Source organism: Podarcis gaigeae (genome assembly GCF_964106915.1).
Source record: "Podarcis gaigeae genome assembly, chromosome: 10".
NCBI classification, from domain to species: Eukaryota; Metazoa; Chordata; class Lepidosauria; order Squamata; family Lacertidae; genus Podarcis; species Podarcis gaigeae.
In genome coordinates, this window is record NC_139686.1 from 11,049,387 (window position 1) to 11,065,653 (window position 16,267).

The window sequence follows — 16,267 nt, forward strand, 5'->3', positions numbered from 1 at the left end:
CATACGCTCCAGGTTACATACGCTTCAGGTTACAGATTCAGCTAACCCAGAAATAGTGCTTCAGGATAAGAACAGAAATCGTGCTCCAGCGGCGTGACGGCAGCAGGAGGCCCCATTAGCTAATGTGGTGCTTCAGGTTAAGAACAGTTTCAGGTTAAGAACGGACCTCCGGAATGAATTAAGTACTTAACCCGAGGTACCACTGTATACTGCATTTTATTCAGCATAGTTCAGGAACAGAGGAAAACATGTCTGCTTCCCTTCGTGTCCAGCAAAACAGCAGTATAGCAAAAGCAACATACTACGGAAGTTCTCAGCAGACTGTGCTGGAAGTAAACAGGCATGTGATACACAACAGTCATGCCTGACCCTTTTAAGGTGGAACGGAACTATATCCTAACATGAACCTGGGACCTTCTGCATGCAAGGCAGATTCTCTAACGCTGCTACCCAGGGGCGGAGGAAGGGGGTGGGGTGGGGGTGGGTCACCCCGGGTATCACTGCTTAGGGGGGTGACAAAATTCTGGGCGGCACTTACCGTGAGGCCTGCAGCACATCCAAGCCATGTGTCTCTCCTGGTAGAGAGGCAGTGGTTTGAGCACGCATAGGCTCCACGCTGCCCAAACGGTCCGCCCACTGCCTCCCCCCCAGCTATAGGGCAGCTGAGTGGGAGGAGGCAGGCAGGCTCCAGAGGCCCTGCAGTGCGCCCCACCCCTATGGAGGGTTCGTCCCGCCCCTGGGCGCGTCTCCCCAGGTGCCCAAGCAGCTTCCACAGCCACTGCTGATACCCTTGGCAGTTCCTTCCCTTACCCACTGCCCACATTGCTGTTTTTCACACTGACCAAATTCATATTCTAAGCTCGTTGGAGCAACCTGTCTTTCGTTCCTACAATATTATGTGGAGCCACAGGTTCTTTGGTGCAACGTGGATAAACAAAACAGGGCGAAGTAGCTCACATTTTAACTTTTGATAGGAGCAGCATGGATCTTATCACTGCTTAGTTCCCACTGCACTACACATATTTAGAAGAGGGCGAAAGAGAGGAATAGAAACAAACAAAGAATTCTGGAGTTGGAAAGGATCTTGGGAAGTGAGCTGGATCTAGGCTTCCCAAACTGGGATCCACCATGGACCACCAGTGGTCTGAGAGCTTCCTTCAGGGGCTCTGCGGCATGCCTGTATTAAATATTCATGTTGATTGTAACTGCATTTTTTTATTGCTTCTGTCATTTAAAATGCAAGTTGTAATGCAATAAAATGGAACGTGAGAAATTAGAGAAGCAATAAACATGCAATTGAATATCACGCAGCATTGTTCACAGCACAACTACTGTAGCAGGCAGGAAAATCATTATGTGGCCTGCCAGTACCATCAGTAATGTTCAAGTGTTTCATTGGGGGACCTCACTGTTGCAACTAGAGCATCCTTGGCAGATGGCTGTCTAGCCTGTAGTGAAGGACTGGCCACCCACCTCCGGAGGCAGTCTCTGTTCCTCTCTCTGCCCAACAGCTCTTGCTGTTAGGAATTTTCTCTCCGTGTTTAGCTAAAATCTGCTTCTTTGCCATTTCTAACCATTGCTTCTAGCTCTGCCTTCTGGAGCAACAGAGAACAAGCCTCTTCCAACATCTGTGTTGCTCCATCTTCAGCCATTGCTAAAGCTGATATTTTGAAGACTGTATAGTTGCACTAAGAGGTCAACATATATTTAATTACAGTGGTACCTCGCAAGACGAAATTAATTCGTTCTGCGAGTTTTTTCATCTTGCAAATTTTTCGTCTTGCGAAGCACGGATGCACCCTGGTATTAACGGTTTTAAGAAAAAGGAAACAAACTCACAAGACGTTTTCGTCTTGTGAAGCAAGCCCATAGGGAAATTCGTCTTGCGAGTTTTTCGTCTTACGAGGCATTTGTCTTGCGAGGTACCACTGTGGTTCTGAGTTGACCTATGGTGTACATACCTACATATGTATTACAAGTGTCACATAACATCCATTTGGTATTTGTGAGGAACTTATCTCTTGGTATGCCAGCTCCTAAACTGTGGAACTCCCTGCCCATTGACTTTAGGCAGACACCTACACTGCATTTTTTTCAATACCCACCAAAAACATATCTCCTTGGGCAGCCCATCCAGACATGTAAAGCAGATGTGTGTTTTTAATATCTTCTTTCCTCTTACTGTATAGAACTCTAGATGTCAATCTTACTCATTCTGCTTTTGCATAAACTTGTTTTTAACGCTGAGTTTATTAATAATTTTAATGTATATTTTATACCGCTTAGAGCAGGGGGCAGCAAGGTTTACCTCTCTTGGGCTGGTTCACTCCAGCAGAGATCCCTTTGTGAGCTGGATTGCGCAGGTGCGTAAGCGCCCGCGATTTCCTGCATCTGCGCAGATACAATTTTCATTTTCTGCGCATGCGCAGATGCGCTTTCCGGTGCTGTGGAAGCGAGTCCCTGCACCACGTTGGTTTAGCGCAGCACGCAGGGACTTGCTAAGTTGGTGGCTCAGTTCTGGGGTGGCTCATGGGCCGGTTAAACGACCTCGTGGACCACTTGTGGCCCGCGGACCTTGGGTTGCCTACCCCTGGCTTAGAGGTTTCATTTACAGTTAAGCGGCATACAAATTTTGAAAAATAAAATTTGTGTGTGTGTGTGTGTGTGTTTGCACATGGGTATATAAATATATTCTGATACATTTTACGGGCTCTGCTAAAACGACTGACCTAGTTTTGTATCTGCTTTCATTTCAGCAACTAATACTCATGCAGACACTTGTATTTTTCAGAGCCGCTCGGTCCCTTTTGTTCCCCTCACTTCTTCTGTGTTCCTTTCTGCTCCGCCTCCTCCTTTGCTCTCACTGTCCTCGGCCTCATTTGCCCTCAATGCTATTCAATTGGATTGGCTGCGGCGATCCTCGTGACTTTTTATTTAGGCATCCACCATGATATCACACCTGATGCTGATCTGTCACATCAAAACAAACGGGTGCCAAACGGCATAGAAATAACCAGAACGTTTGGCAAGTCATTCCCCTCCCCCCGATAATTTTATTCAGCCATGTTAAGATGCCAATATAGAAATTGGAGAATATTCTGTGGGAAATCTAATACATAATGTTTGCTGGGGCAGAGTAATGCAGTGATGCCGATATTGTGTTTTGATTTAGCTTGAATTCCTACGGTTCTGGATAGCGCTATTATTATTTTTAAATGTTAAAGATCTGTGCTGCAATATGTTGAACTAATAAAAAGGAAGGAAATAGTGGATGAGATCCAGCATCTCACCAAGAGCCCCTTCTTTTTCTCACCCCCTCCAGCTCCCCATTCTCCCTCAGTCTCTCCCAGAGCAGATTTTGGGGGCACATGGGTTTCGGAGGGGAGGGGAAGGAAAAGAAGTCCTTTTTGCACAAGTGGATCGGTTGTGCAAACAGAATGTCATAATTGGATATTTCCCAGCAGTAAGAAATTGCTCCTTCTGAAGTTTTTGCATAGCCTCATGATCAGTTTCAAGTCTTTTGAACAGAGCACTGAGGTCCCTGAATCAATGTACAGTTGTTTGATGAAAATGAGAAGTGTGCTTTTTATTGCATAAAGTTAGTTCTGCTGAACTCATGTGAATGAGGGTGACATCTGCCTTGAAACATTTACTGCCTTATTGTAAAAGTGCCTCATTTGTTATAGTGACTGGTGTAGGACTACTTCATACTTCAAATTCCTAGGGGATTGGTATCAGTTCCTCAATCGGCATTTTAGCCCGTTGGACACAGAGCCATAAATACATAAAATATGAGAGGGTCTTTATTTTCTCTTTCTCTCTCTTTTCCACATAGTCCTGACTGCTTTGGTTTCATAGTGCAAGTTTCCCCCCACGCATAAGATGATTTCTTCCCCTTCTCCCCATAACCCCATCTGGATTCATTATGGATGTTGTAAAATAAATATTCTCAGATATCAGAAAGGGCTTTATTCTAAAAGGTTTATGAGAGTTCCTGAGAATATCAGAGCCATCGGGCGATTAATCACCTTTCCATGTTTGCGTTTTTATTATCTATCCATCTTTCTGTAATCTATCTATCTGTCTATTTGTCTATCGATCTCCTTGGATAAAGAAGCAAGGAGCCAAACACTTTAGCCCATTCAGCCCCCCAAAGCTAATTTTATGAATTTGTTAACAGATTGTTTCTTCGCCCTGCATAGATGAGGGTTATTTTAAATGCAATTTGCTTCTGCTTTGCAGAGTGCAGAGAAACCAATAGAAGTTAAATGAGGCCCAAATAAACAGACCTTGGGTTCAACAGGGGAATATTTTTTGTGGCGGTTCTTGTTTTGTAAACCCTTCCAAAACTCTTTTTATCGTCACCACAACAAGCAGTTTAGCAGGATCCTGAGTGAGTTAAACAAAAGCGGTTTGGAAATCCAGAAACTGATTCCTTATGCGTTTGAGAGAGGCTGTCTTTTCTCTCCCCCACCCCACCCCACCCCCCAAAAGAAAACCTCTTTTAAAACAAATCGAGCCTGTCCACAATTTCGAGCGTGCATCGTTGCCGAGGCTCTCTTCCCGGGTTTGCAGGGGTTAAATTCTAGCTGCAGTGGGGAAGTGGCTCCGCCCCCCGTTTTCAGCACCTGGCGCTCTATAGACAGTTGCCTCAGCAGTAGATTTCAGAGGGGATTGGAGGAAAACAAGAGGGGGAGAGAATGTGACAACTGCCGACTCTGACTGCTGCCTTCGGGAGGCCTCCCGCACCTGTCCTTGCCTGTCTCTTGGCCAGTGCAGTTGTTGAATCAGACAAGCAAGAGGAACATTCTTATTTGCCAGACCAGAACGGTGTGCATAGGAGGAAAGGGAAGAGGAAGAAGAAGAAGAAGAAGAAAAAGAAGAAGGAGAAGAAGAAGAAGAAGATGACTTCTTCATTCAAGCTGGATTTTCTACCGGAGATGATGGTTGATAGCCGCTTGCTAGTTTCCGACAGAATGTAAGTACCGACTCAGCTGCCCGGCAGCATCCGAACCTCAGACCAAGCTAGTTCCCGAGATTCTAGATGGTTGTATTTTGTGAGCTTTTTTTCCCCTGGAGGGTTTTGATGGTATAAACAAAAGCCCTGGATTTCTCCCTCCCTTTCTCTTTCTCTCTCTCTCTCTGAGGCTACCGACTTGCTGCTAGAAGTGTCTGTGTAGCAGAGTAAGGATTTATTCCCTCTCTCTCTCGTCACTTGAAAATTCTTTTGTGGTCTCTAATGTATGTCTCTCTGTGTGTGTGGTTTCTTGCACTCACCCCCCCCACACACACCCTCCGTTGTGTTTGATCTGCAACATTCTCTATCAGGGAAACTGGGGGGCGGCTAATGGTAGCTGTAGAGCAGGGACCCGATAAGTATGATTTATATTCTGTTTATTTAATGTGGGGAAATGCAGTGCCGAGCCTTGCAGGGTTTTGTTTTATTTTATTTTTAAGAAAGGCACACTCTTCACATCCAGTGGAAATTCCTATACAGATATTTTGCCTCCTGCTTAGAAATCTCAACTTGTTCAGGGGGGGTAAGGCGCAACCTGCTCAGATTAGGAAAGAAAATGCACTTAAAAATAAATTAGCCACAGATGCAGACTGTTTGGATATGTGGGAAAATGTGGTCAGTTTTTGTGACAGATCACGATGGAAATTAAAACGGACAATTTTGCCCGTGTTGGCGGATGCATGGTAAATTTAGTGTTAATTATTAGGAAGATTATTCTTGTATACAGGGATGGAAAGGCTAGAGAGATTGATTGGACAATGTGCATGCTAGATTTTCATGAAGGGAAACAGATTTGGTTAATTTTCAGCCTTGCCACTTGATCTTTAAAGTTCCAGTTGCTCTATCATTGCCTGACATCAGGAAAGGAAAAGAAAGTGTATTTTGGGTTCTCTAGGAAAGAAAGGCAAAAATTCAACAGAGTAAATCTGGACCCTAACGTAATGTCATTCCTGGAAAACAAAATTAATCCCATCTGAAATAAGAATGATAGGATCACGCCGAACTTTGCAAACAAGAATATGACCATGCTGGATTTATATAATGAAAAGGGAGGAAATGAGATTGCAGCACTGGCTACGTGGTACATTTCTTTAGTGGAAAGTGTGCGCAAGGTAGAAGTTTGAATAAAACTTTGTACATGGTCTTCAAAACTATCATTTTTTTAAAAAAAGAAAAAGGAATGGAAATCCACTTTCTTCCCATATAGTCTGGTGCCGGCCATATTATGAATTCATTCAAAGTTGTTGCACCTAATTCCGCCCCACCCACCTCCCCGGCAATTTTTCTCTTGGGGCTGTAGATTTCTTAGCCGATGGAGCGTTTGAGATGAACTATTCATGAAATAGCCATCTGTTTCAGCTGCTGAGGATTAATGTGTTGCCGAGGTGGGGGTGTCATATTTAGTATGGGTGAGCCTCTCTGTCATATGCATTGTGCATAATACACATGCGTCGTTGATGCCTTCCACAGTCCAGTTTCGGATAATCCTAAATTTAGAACATGGTGTCTGTTGTTGGGAATGGTGAGTTTCCGAAATCGACCATTTCACTTGACTAGGAGCCTCAATGGTATGTGCTACAGTTGCTTGTTTTGTTTTGTTGCTGTTATGTTACCCATCCTTCGCCCAGGAGAGTGCCAAGTTGACACTCTCAAATAGTTTTTGAGAAGATCTGTCAATGCACAAATGTCCGCTTGTGTTCCTCTCGGCTTTATACATCCTTACTGCTGCCCCTCCAAATCAGTCAGAAAAGATATTGCTGATAACCATCTTGGAACACCAGGGTTCTATTACCTGAATCTGGTGGTGTTTTGGCTGTCACTTAAGTTTATGGAAATACTTCCTCAACTCACCCATTGAAGGATGAGAATCGTGTAAAGTTGTTCCTTCAGAATCTTGCCTTCTGGAGTTGTGGGGCGAGGGGAAGCCCATAATTCTCCTTTTTAAAAAAAGTACTATGCCTCTGTTTGAAAATGATGCAGAATTATATTTTAAAAGGCTTTGATAAATAGCTTTGCATTCACTCTGGGTTTCCCCCTCCCCTCCATTAAAGAACACGAGCTGTATCAGCAGTAACTCTTGTATACAGTCTGCCTTAGCAATCGTGTTATGAGATCTCATCACAATGCAGAAATGTAACTTAGTGGATGGTCCAAGCAGCTATAAAGATTGATGCTTTCCAGGGATTGCACATGTCCTGTATGCACAATTATTAAAGAATAGTTTGCTGGCTTCAGCTGGGGCTGGAGGAAGACTAGTAGGGGGTGTCCAGTCTTTAAATAAGGATATATGACCTTGCACTTTCTCGAGAGCGGAAAACAATTGCATCATTACAGTCTCTCTCTCTCCCACCCCCTGCCAAAGATGCGATTGGTTCGGTTTGTGTATAATTCTCTTTGGGAAGCCCTTGGATTCATCAGCGCTGATGAATGAACGGTTGTACAGCTTGATTGCCCATGAAGAGCCGTTTGTCATACAAGCATGTTGCCCTTTTAGGCCGCCCATCCCAGATGCCCGAAGCGACGCCACAAGCCTGGGAACCCGTTTAATCTTTCTCTCGTTGCCTGTTGGGTGAGCGGCTCAAAGGTTTCGGCAAAGGGCACAATCCACAAGGAAGTTCTCTCCCTTCAAATCCCTACTGAAATGAATGGGAACAAGCCCAATAGCGTGATCAGTGGGTTGTTGCCCAACCCTTAATTTTATATCCTAGGTGAGAACAACCAGTGCTGTCTTTAGCAAGGATTAATTAATGTAGATGGAAAAGGGTTGTCAGTTTTTTGTCTCTCCTAAACTGTTAGAAAATGTCATTTTCTTTATTTTTTTGAAGGTTCTTTTGTTTGCCTAGGGAAGAATGACTATCACAAGATATTCCAATGTTCATGAAAGCTACTGCATATAATTTTGGCTCTGCGTAATCTTTAAACATTGCCAGTTTGAAATACATATTATAACTCTTTTAAGCTTTATTTACGACTCCAATAATCAACAAGAAAGCAGTGGCTATCCTCCCTCCCAAAACACACACACACACACACACACACACACATTTGTGGATTGGTTTCTTATTACTCTTAAGATAATAACATTTGAATTGGGTGCTATACCGAATGCATGGTGCGTATTACTTTAATAGGCTAAGCTGACACTGAAAGTGTAAGTATTCAGTCACTTGTACTGATGTAGATACCGCCACAGCCTGGGCAAGATGAGTAGGGCAAGAAAGTCCTGTAGTAGTTCCTTCTGGAATTCCATAATAAAAAAATTGCCATTAACCAATACCCATGGAGGGTAGCTGCTGGTGATCCCAGTTGATATTAAGAGGTGGCGTAGATGGTTCATTTCCTTGTTGTGCCCTTTGCGGACTTCGTCTGGCTCTATTTTTCAGTCGCATAAAATGTGATGCATTGCCTTATCTCCCCGTGACAGTTGTCAATGGTGTAGAAGAACCAAGAAGCTAAGTCCAGAGGTATTAGCCAGGGCACCACAACAGGCAACAGCACACACACACACTCACCATTCTGACTTCACATGAGCACCTACAAAGCTCAGAGAATTCTGTTTACCTTTCCCAGGCTAAGATATTCCATTGGGTGCACTTTGGCTGAGGGGTGTCTCAAATGTTGTGGCTGCCCTACCTGCTGATTTCCTTCTCCTGGGCCAGGAGTATATCACAGCTAATAAAATTGCCTGTCCTTACCTCTGATAGCATAGAGGTTCCTATGACCACACACTTATCAGCTTGGTCTCCATCGCTGTCTTTGGATTGTTATACCATTGTAAGCAAACCAAGCTTCATCATCAAATCGCTCTGTGCTTACTCACTCCAATCTAAGACCATGTGACCTCCTGCCTTTTGGAGGAATGGAGGAAGAATATCCTTGATCACAAAGGTCTTAGTAGCTTCCTCCTGTAAGTGGAGCAAACCTTAATTCTTTCAGGGAACATCGTGTTTTCTCTGGACCTCTTGATAGCAAATCTCTGGATCAGAGTGAGCATGCTTTATAAGAGCCACCCCAAAATGTATGGTACAGCATCCCTCGTGTACCATAAAACATCGTTTTCTGTATTGAAATATCTGAGTCCTGAGCACTAGGTAGAAAGCTAACCCTTACTACAATACTAAGGAAATGTTTGGACTGCTCAAGAGATGAAGTAATTCAAGAGAACTTAATGGTATTTTGCAAAAAAATAAAATAATTGGGATGCTTGTGTTTTTTCCCAGTAGCAGACACTAATAAAGACATCTCGCGTCACTGAAATCGACAGGGAGAACATGCTGGGTGGCTTTCACTCACCTAGTGATTTTGCAGAAGGGCTACTCATTAAGTTCCGTGGAGGCCAGAAGTCCCTATAAACATTCCTTTGCACGCATGGATCTGTTGTTCCTGTTCAAATGAACAGTGCATTATGGGTTCCAGAGAGTCCTGTATCTGCATTGGAGTTCACCTACAGGTTTGGCTTAGTGTGATTATTGATTATATTAATATGAGCACGGTTGTTCATTTTGGACACTGTGCTCTTACATCTTGATGCGGCAGTCTATCAACTCTGCTTATCACTTTAGATTCCATTGCGCTCCTTTTTTTTGCCTACTCACTGACCAGATCTGAGTGCCACAGACACCAACTAAATTTGAGTTTTATGTTTTAATGACTCAAGAATATAATCACGTGCAACTGATTGGGTGCCACAGAAAAGTGCCATGAGTTATCCATTAAAATTAGTCTTTGAATTATCTCCCTCATCTCTGAGATGAGTCAAAAATTTTCTCACATGTATGCCAATGTGTTAATTATGTGGTGGTTGATGATATATTTGAAGAGCTGGTGTATTTTTCTTTTAAGATATTCAGTGTACTAAAGAATTTAATCTATACAGGGTTTCATTGTCTGTGTAGTGCCCTTTCTGAGGGGGGCACAGAGTCTGGTAGAAATTCAGCCAGGGAGGCACCTATGTTTTTTCGATTGCCTCACAAGAGAAAATGCTCAACTGCATTGAAAAATACTAAATCACAAAATATGCATTATAAAAAGACCTGGAAACCTCCCCCCAAAAGAGAGAGAGAGAGAGAGAGAGAGAGAGAGAGAGAGTGCTCAGCACCTATTGCCAGTGAGAAACTGTGTACCTTGTTATCAGCTGTTGTTTGATGCTATTTCCTTATCGTATGTTCGTATTTTGGCAGACAGTTCTAGCATTGATCCGGCTGGCTGTATCATTTTAAATTGTTCCACGTTGATAGTTCATTGTAAGTTGCTCTGTTCCGATTCCTTTGGCAGCCACTGATGAAAAGCCTAAGGAAGGAGGAATAATAAAAAGAACCTTGAATGAAGATTAAAAGCTTCAAAACTGAATAAGGATTTTCAGTGATACACATGGTAAATTAAGCTGCGGGCAGGGGGATCCAATATATTTGCCTTCCCTGCTCATCTTTACAGCTATTGTTAGATAGTATAAAGTCCATGATCTTATTTTTACTTTGTACAATGCCTAGATTTTAAATTATTATTATTATTATTATTATTATTATTATTATTATTATTATTATTGGCATTGTGTAAACCAAAAACAAATTGAATCAATTGCGGGGTTCTAATCCGATTGAAAAGAACACCCCACTCCAAATGTGAATGTATGAGATAAAATGAAGATGGTGCTTATTCAACATGCAGGAGATGTATTTTTTAAAGTTTATTAATAATAGTGATATCACACTGCTTTTTCAACATACCAGTTTCTCTCTATCAGATGTGATATATCTTCCTTTAATCTCACACATTTTCATTGTTCGCTTATTTGTTTCTTGTCACCCAAACTAAAACCCAGTGACTAATATGATTTATTTATTTTGCTTCCATTGGAGAGAGAAAAGACATTCTCCTAAACATTTCAAAATGGGTTTCGGTGTATTTTAATTGTCTTAGTATTTTGTAGTATTTTTCTACAAAGGCAATCAAGTTTCGTAATTAATCCCACATGTTCTTTAAATAATAACAACAGCAACTCGGAAATTGTGTATGAATGGCAGAGTGGGAGAATTCAGGCAATTTAAAAATTCATGGAACGTAAAAAAATGTTTATCATCCATCAAGAAATGGCCCACTAGAGATTGGGAGAAGTCATTGATGCCCCACAGAATATGCATATCACACAAGCGCCTTAGATCCAAGCTGGGGAGGGATTGCTTCCTTTGATTTTTTTAGCCCGACTAATTCCTTTCCTTGTGGTGCTGTTTTGGGATTGAATCACTTATTGTTGCAAAAAACATAACCATCTCTTCTGACATGGTTATGTGTGTTTGGTGGCAGGAGGTTTTGGGGAAAGAGCGAAGTCCAGATTTTGCAGGGAGAGAATTAGCTCTTGGGGAAGAAGAAAGGAGAGGCAACTCACTGGGGGGGAAAGGAATGCCAACACGAGAGAATCTCTTTGGAAAATAAAAACTAATTGGAGCAATAAAAGTGATGCTCTAAAGTAATTCTGCAATAATTGTTCCTATTTAGAATCATCAGCCTTTAATTGCTTTGCCCACACTCCCAAGCTCAATTTTCGCATGTGAAGGGAGACCAAATAATTTCCTGCAAAAAAATCTAACTTCTGATGTCAAATGCTCCCTTTCTCTTGGGATGACACCCCAGCTCAGTAGGTGCACACATACTGTATTCAAAAAACCTACAAAGTTTAATCCCTGGTCTTTCTAGATAGTGCTAAGAACCACCTTTTTCTGAAACCCTGGAGAACTGCTGCGAGTCATCGTAGCAGAGGCACATCCGTCTATTCCTGGTCTATATTTACCCATAGGTCTGTTCCAACCCAGTTCCACGTTAATCTGAATCCCTTAAAATAAAAAAGGATGGAATTTCACATTTAAATTTGTTTTTAAATGCATGTTTCTAAACGTCCCTCCTGAGAGTATGAGGTTCGAAATGCATTTTCTCTCAAAACACACCTGTAAAAACATATTTTGAGATGTGCATTTCAGCTCAGAGCATTCCCAAAGTGCAAAGGCCGGTGGGGAACTTAAGTTCTGATCTGTCCGTTAGTCTGGTGTGTGTGTGTGTGTGTGTGTGTGTGTGTGTGTGTGTGTGCCAATCAAGGCAGTTTGTACTGGGATTTGCAAAGATCAAATCACTCAAGCGCCCTGAAAAGACAATACTGAGATAGATGGATCCCAAGCTCCAAGACTGCTTCCTGTTTTCCTACTCAAGATTTTAAAAATGTTCTCCAATGCTTTGATTGCCTTTGGCTCCCTCCACCCATTCTGTATCTCCTGTGAATGGTGTTGACGGGTGTTCAGTGTGGTCCTCCGGTTGGTTTTACTGCTGCTAAGCCTAGACCTTTGTCCTTCTCTCATAGCTCACTCTGGAGGATGCCGTTTTGACAATCAATTCCTCCTCACAATGCCAGCATATATCATAGAAATGTGCTTCTCCTTGGCAGCATATCTGTTTTCTTCACAGCTTGAGCCCCTTCAGATAATAACGTTGAAATTATAACAGAGGCAATATGATTGCCTGGCATTTAAAATGTCATTGGGAAGCAACTTTTGTTTTGCGCTCAGCCTTAAACACACCGTATTCCAGCGAATGCCCAGGTGAGCCCGATTTGCAGAGAGATTGCCTGCTATCCTTACGTGCTCATAACTAGCTGGATAACAAGCCTGCTACGAATCTGGAGCTGGTGACCTCATGGAAAGGTTGCAACTCAGTGGTAGCGTTATCATCTTTGTGTGCAGGATGTCACATGATCAATCCATGACAGCTCCAAATGGGGCTGAGAACGTCCTCTGTCTGAAACCCTGGAGGGCCGTTGCCAACCAGAGAAGACTGGCAGATGGATCGTGGTCTGACTCAGTATCAGACAGCTTCCTATGTTCCTAAATGTCAAGGGAAGGGAGTTCAGCCTTAGCTACAGGACCAAGCTGCAGTGGCAGCCTTTGTATTCACCAAGTAGGCTTCTTAGGAAGAACCATAGTGGTAGAACTTCTGCTTTTTGTACAGAAGGTCTCCATTTCAATCATCAGTATCTCCAGGTAGGGCTGGGAATGTTCCCTGGCTGAAACCCTGGAGACCAGCTGTCAGTCAGTGTGGACAACACTAAACTAGCTGGATCAACAGGCAAATTCAGTATAAATCAGGTTCCTATCCGCCAATAGGTCATGCCTGCTGTTTTCCTTGCCCCTCCAACCTCCACCTAACAGAAAGCCATGTCTTGGACAGATGAAGGGATCTCCTGTTGCTGTATCTGAGCATTGTTTCATCTTGTTTTGCATATTCTTAATTGCCATCGGCAGTTCTCTGAAAGCTTTGCGGGTTCATGGAAGCATTCCCTCTGTTGAAAACGCTGAGCAAGTCTGTTGATCCATGAGCTTCATTTATACATTGGAATGGGCCACAAGTACCTAGACTGGGTGATGCTCAAGGCTGGGCCACCTGTGAATTCTTAAAGTGATAATGCCAGGTGATGGCTACTACTGCTGAAACATCTCATGGCTGGCTAGTGAGAGGAAGTAGACCTCTGGTGTTTCAAACAATGTCCCATTTTTTCAGCACAAACACCGATGGCTCACTGAACTTGCAGTTGAAGAGTCAGCCAATGGCTAAAGCGTTGTGTCTGCATTCCAGAATTTTTTGTAATCAATTCTTGGATAATGTATGTGAAGTATTTGAAATACAGGGGGGGGTCTATATGAAGATTTGGTGGTTAATAATAATCATTAGCACAACTATGTTTGCTTGGAGGTAGGTTTTCAAAAACATGTTACAGTAGCGCTTAGGAACCCTGCCATATTATTAAAGATGGATGGATCTGTCAGTTTCAGGTCTCTCATTTTTCTACATTTCTGCATCAGTTTGCTTGCAAAAGGAAAAAGAAAAAAATCTTACAAAAAATGCATCATCGTTTTAGTGTACGTTTCTACCTTTGTGTGTAAGTTTGCCTAATTGAAACAATTTTGCAAGCAGTTTTCCCTAATATGCATTCTGTATGTTATCCTCACTAATATTGGCATTTTTGCACACCCATTCCCCAATGCACCCATTTCTATACAATTTTTTGGGAAGGTGGGGAGCTGCATTACAAAATTCGTAGATGCGTGAATTTCAACTGATAGCTGCTTTTCGGCATTTGAATTATTTCAGGAAGTGCGAATCCTGTTCACATAATGTGAACCGAACCTAGTTTCCTCCCCGTCCTTTTACATACTCTTCAGCCCTTGTGCTTAGCTGACACCTGATTCTCTACGAACTTAACAGATGAGAAGGATTCTGTGTATCTATGCATCAGACATTACCCTTGCAGTTGCCATTTTACCATAATTGCCTGGGGAGCTTTCCACTTGTGCCGGTTGAGCATGACTCACGATGTCAGTGGTAAGCCTGCCATTTGTCAATTAATTGATATTAAAAAGGCTCCGTCATTTAACCCGCTGACAGCATTTCAAAGGATGAGAGCTCAACACGTGCCCTGACGCTGCATTAATAGCAGCAGTCTATCTTTAGTTGGCATGCATTAGTTGCCAGCATCCAAAGAGACCGCGGATCAATTTTTGCTCAAGCTCGTCCATCCACTGAGAAGTTTCATTGTTATACCAAAATACTAATACACCCTTTTAGGCTGTTTTCCACGCAGCAGCTGGATGGATCTGCCCTTTCTATCCCAGCTCTACCTGGAGGGATGAATTTGTATGTGTGTTGTGTGTGGCAATGTATCTTGGTAACTGCCTTGGGTATTTTTATTGAAATATAAGAGAGAAATAATTTAATTATTATTTTATCTATTGTGTGTGTGTGTGTACGTACATCCATCGAATCTTCAGACAGGATACCCTGATGGGTCTCTGTGTCTCCAATTCAGGCATAGGAACACAGAATCACAAGAAGTCAGACCACTGGCCCATCTAACTCAGTGCTGTCTACACTGACTGCCAGCAGCTCTCCAGAATTTCAAGTAGGGTTCTTCCCTAGCCATGACTGGGACCATTTACATGCAAGGCAGATCTTATACCACTGAGATACGGCCTTCCCCCTGGAAATACATGCTCACAGGTTTCAAGCTTGCCAGAACCACATTTTTGTTTGTTATTAGACCACAAGGTCCACCAACCAGAGTCAGGTACAGAGCAGCGGCTCCAGCTGCAAAATAGTGGCCCAAGGGATGGAGTCAATTGCTTGTTCCACACCAAAAGCCACAAATGAGATGGTGCGGCATATATAAACCTACACCTGAGTTACTACAAATTACGTACAGATACTTAGAGGCTTTTAAACTATATATATTAAGCAGCTTACAATGCTTTTAAATAATAACATGAGACTCTTAGCAGCCTAATTTGGTTGTGAGTGGCAGATTACTTTTTGTTGAACAATTGGGAGTCCTTGCCGATCTACGGCGAATCATCTGGTGATCTTCCAGTAGATCCCAATATGTCTTTGCTCTGCGCTTGCTCTCGATTGTCTGATACATGGATCCAAAGCTTGATCATTTTAATGATACCAAACCTTGCTTGGGTTTCATTGATCTTTAACTATGTTGTAGGGAATCCGGGGGTTCCTTAACAAGTTTAGGGATTCCTCAGCATTAGGCTTGGTGGACCAAGTTGGTGCTGAAGTATGGATTATTCTGCTGCTCATATGAATGTGCAGTGCTGAGGAGGACTCCCCAAAAACCTCTGCAACACTGAGAGCTTGCATGACAAATGTCTGAGAACTTCGTCAGCAGACAAAGTTGATGCGGGAAAGGTGATCCGGAAGGTGGAAAGATTGAAAACTCGCTGGATTTAGTCACTGCGCATTCCTCAAAAGAGAAATTTGTTCACTCTCTCACACACACTCTGTTTGCTTCCTTGGAGGGAAATGTGCCATTCCTTGGCCAAGAAGCAGTTTTGAAATGCTTCCCAAAGAGGACGATGGCCTTTTCTCCCTATCCAGTTATTCCCTTTCCAAGCAGGCACAAAACCAATCAGTGAGATTACTGACCAGACTATTCACTTCCCTCATCAACTTCCGCCCTCACTGATGCGTGGTCCGGCGGCGCTGAGACAGTATGGCCTAGTTCCAGACAAGTGCTCTTAATTTGCCTGAAATGGGCTCAGGTAATTGAGAGTTATTAACTTGTGGCAAAGGTTGAACGATGTTTGAAAATCTGCAAAACCGAGCCATTCTCCTAATGCTTCTCGGAACAGGCAACTGCCTATGTCTGGCTGGCTGATTGCCTCCAGGTTGTTATGGGCGATGGAACAGATTCGATGGCAGCCAGTC

The 16,267-nt window shown here is 42.9% G+C and overlaps 1 protein-coding gene across 46 annotated transcripts in view; it reads left to right on the forward strand.

The window, feature by feature from the left end:
- CELF2 (CUGBP Elav-like family member 2) overlaps positions 1-16,267 on the forward strand; it is a 524,207-nt gene that overhangs the window by 193,903 nt on the left and 314,037 nt on the right. For 4 of the 46 annotated variants that reach the window (XM_083700385.1, XM_083700423.1, XM_083700386.1 and 1 more), the window contains exon 1: positions 4,631-4,978. The exons of 31 other annotated variants lie outside the window; for them this stretch is intronic. In XM_083700385.1, coding sequence (XP_083556511.1) covers positions 4,905-4,978 — 74 coding nt within the window. In that variant the 5' untranslated portion in view covers positions 4,631-4,904. Of the gene's footprint in view, positions 1-4,621; positions 4,979-16,267 lie in introns of those variants that run through there. 11 more of the 46 variants (XM_083700433.1, XM_083700412.1, XM_083700389.1 and 8 more) reach the window with 8 other exon arrangements.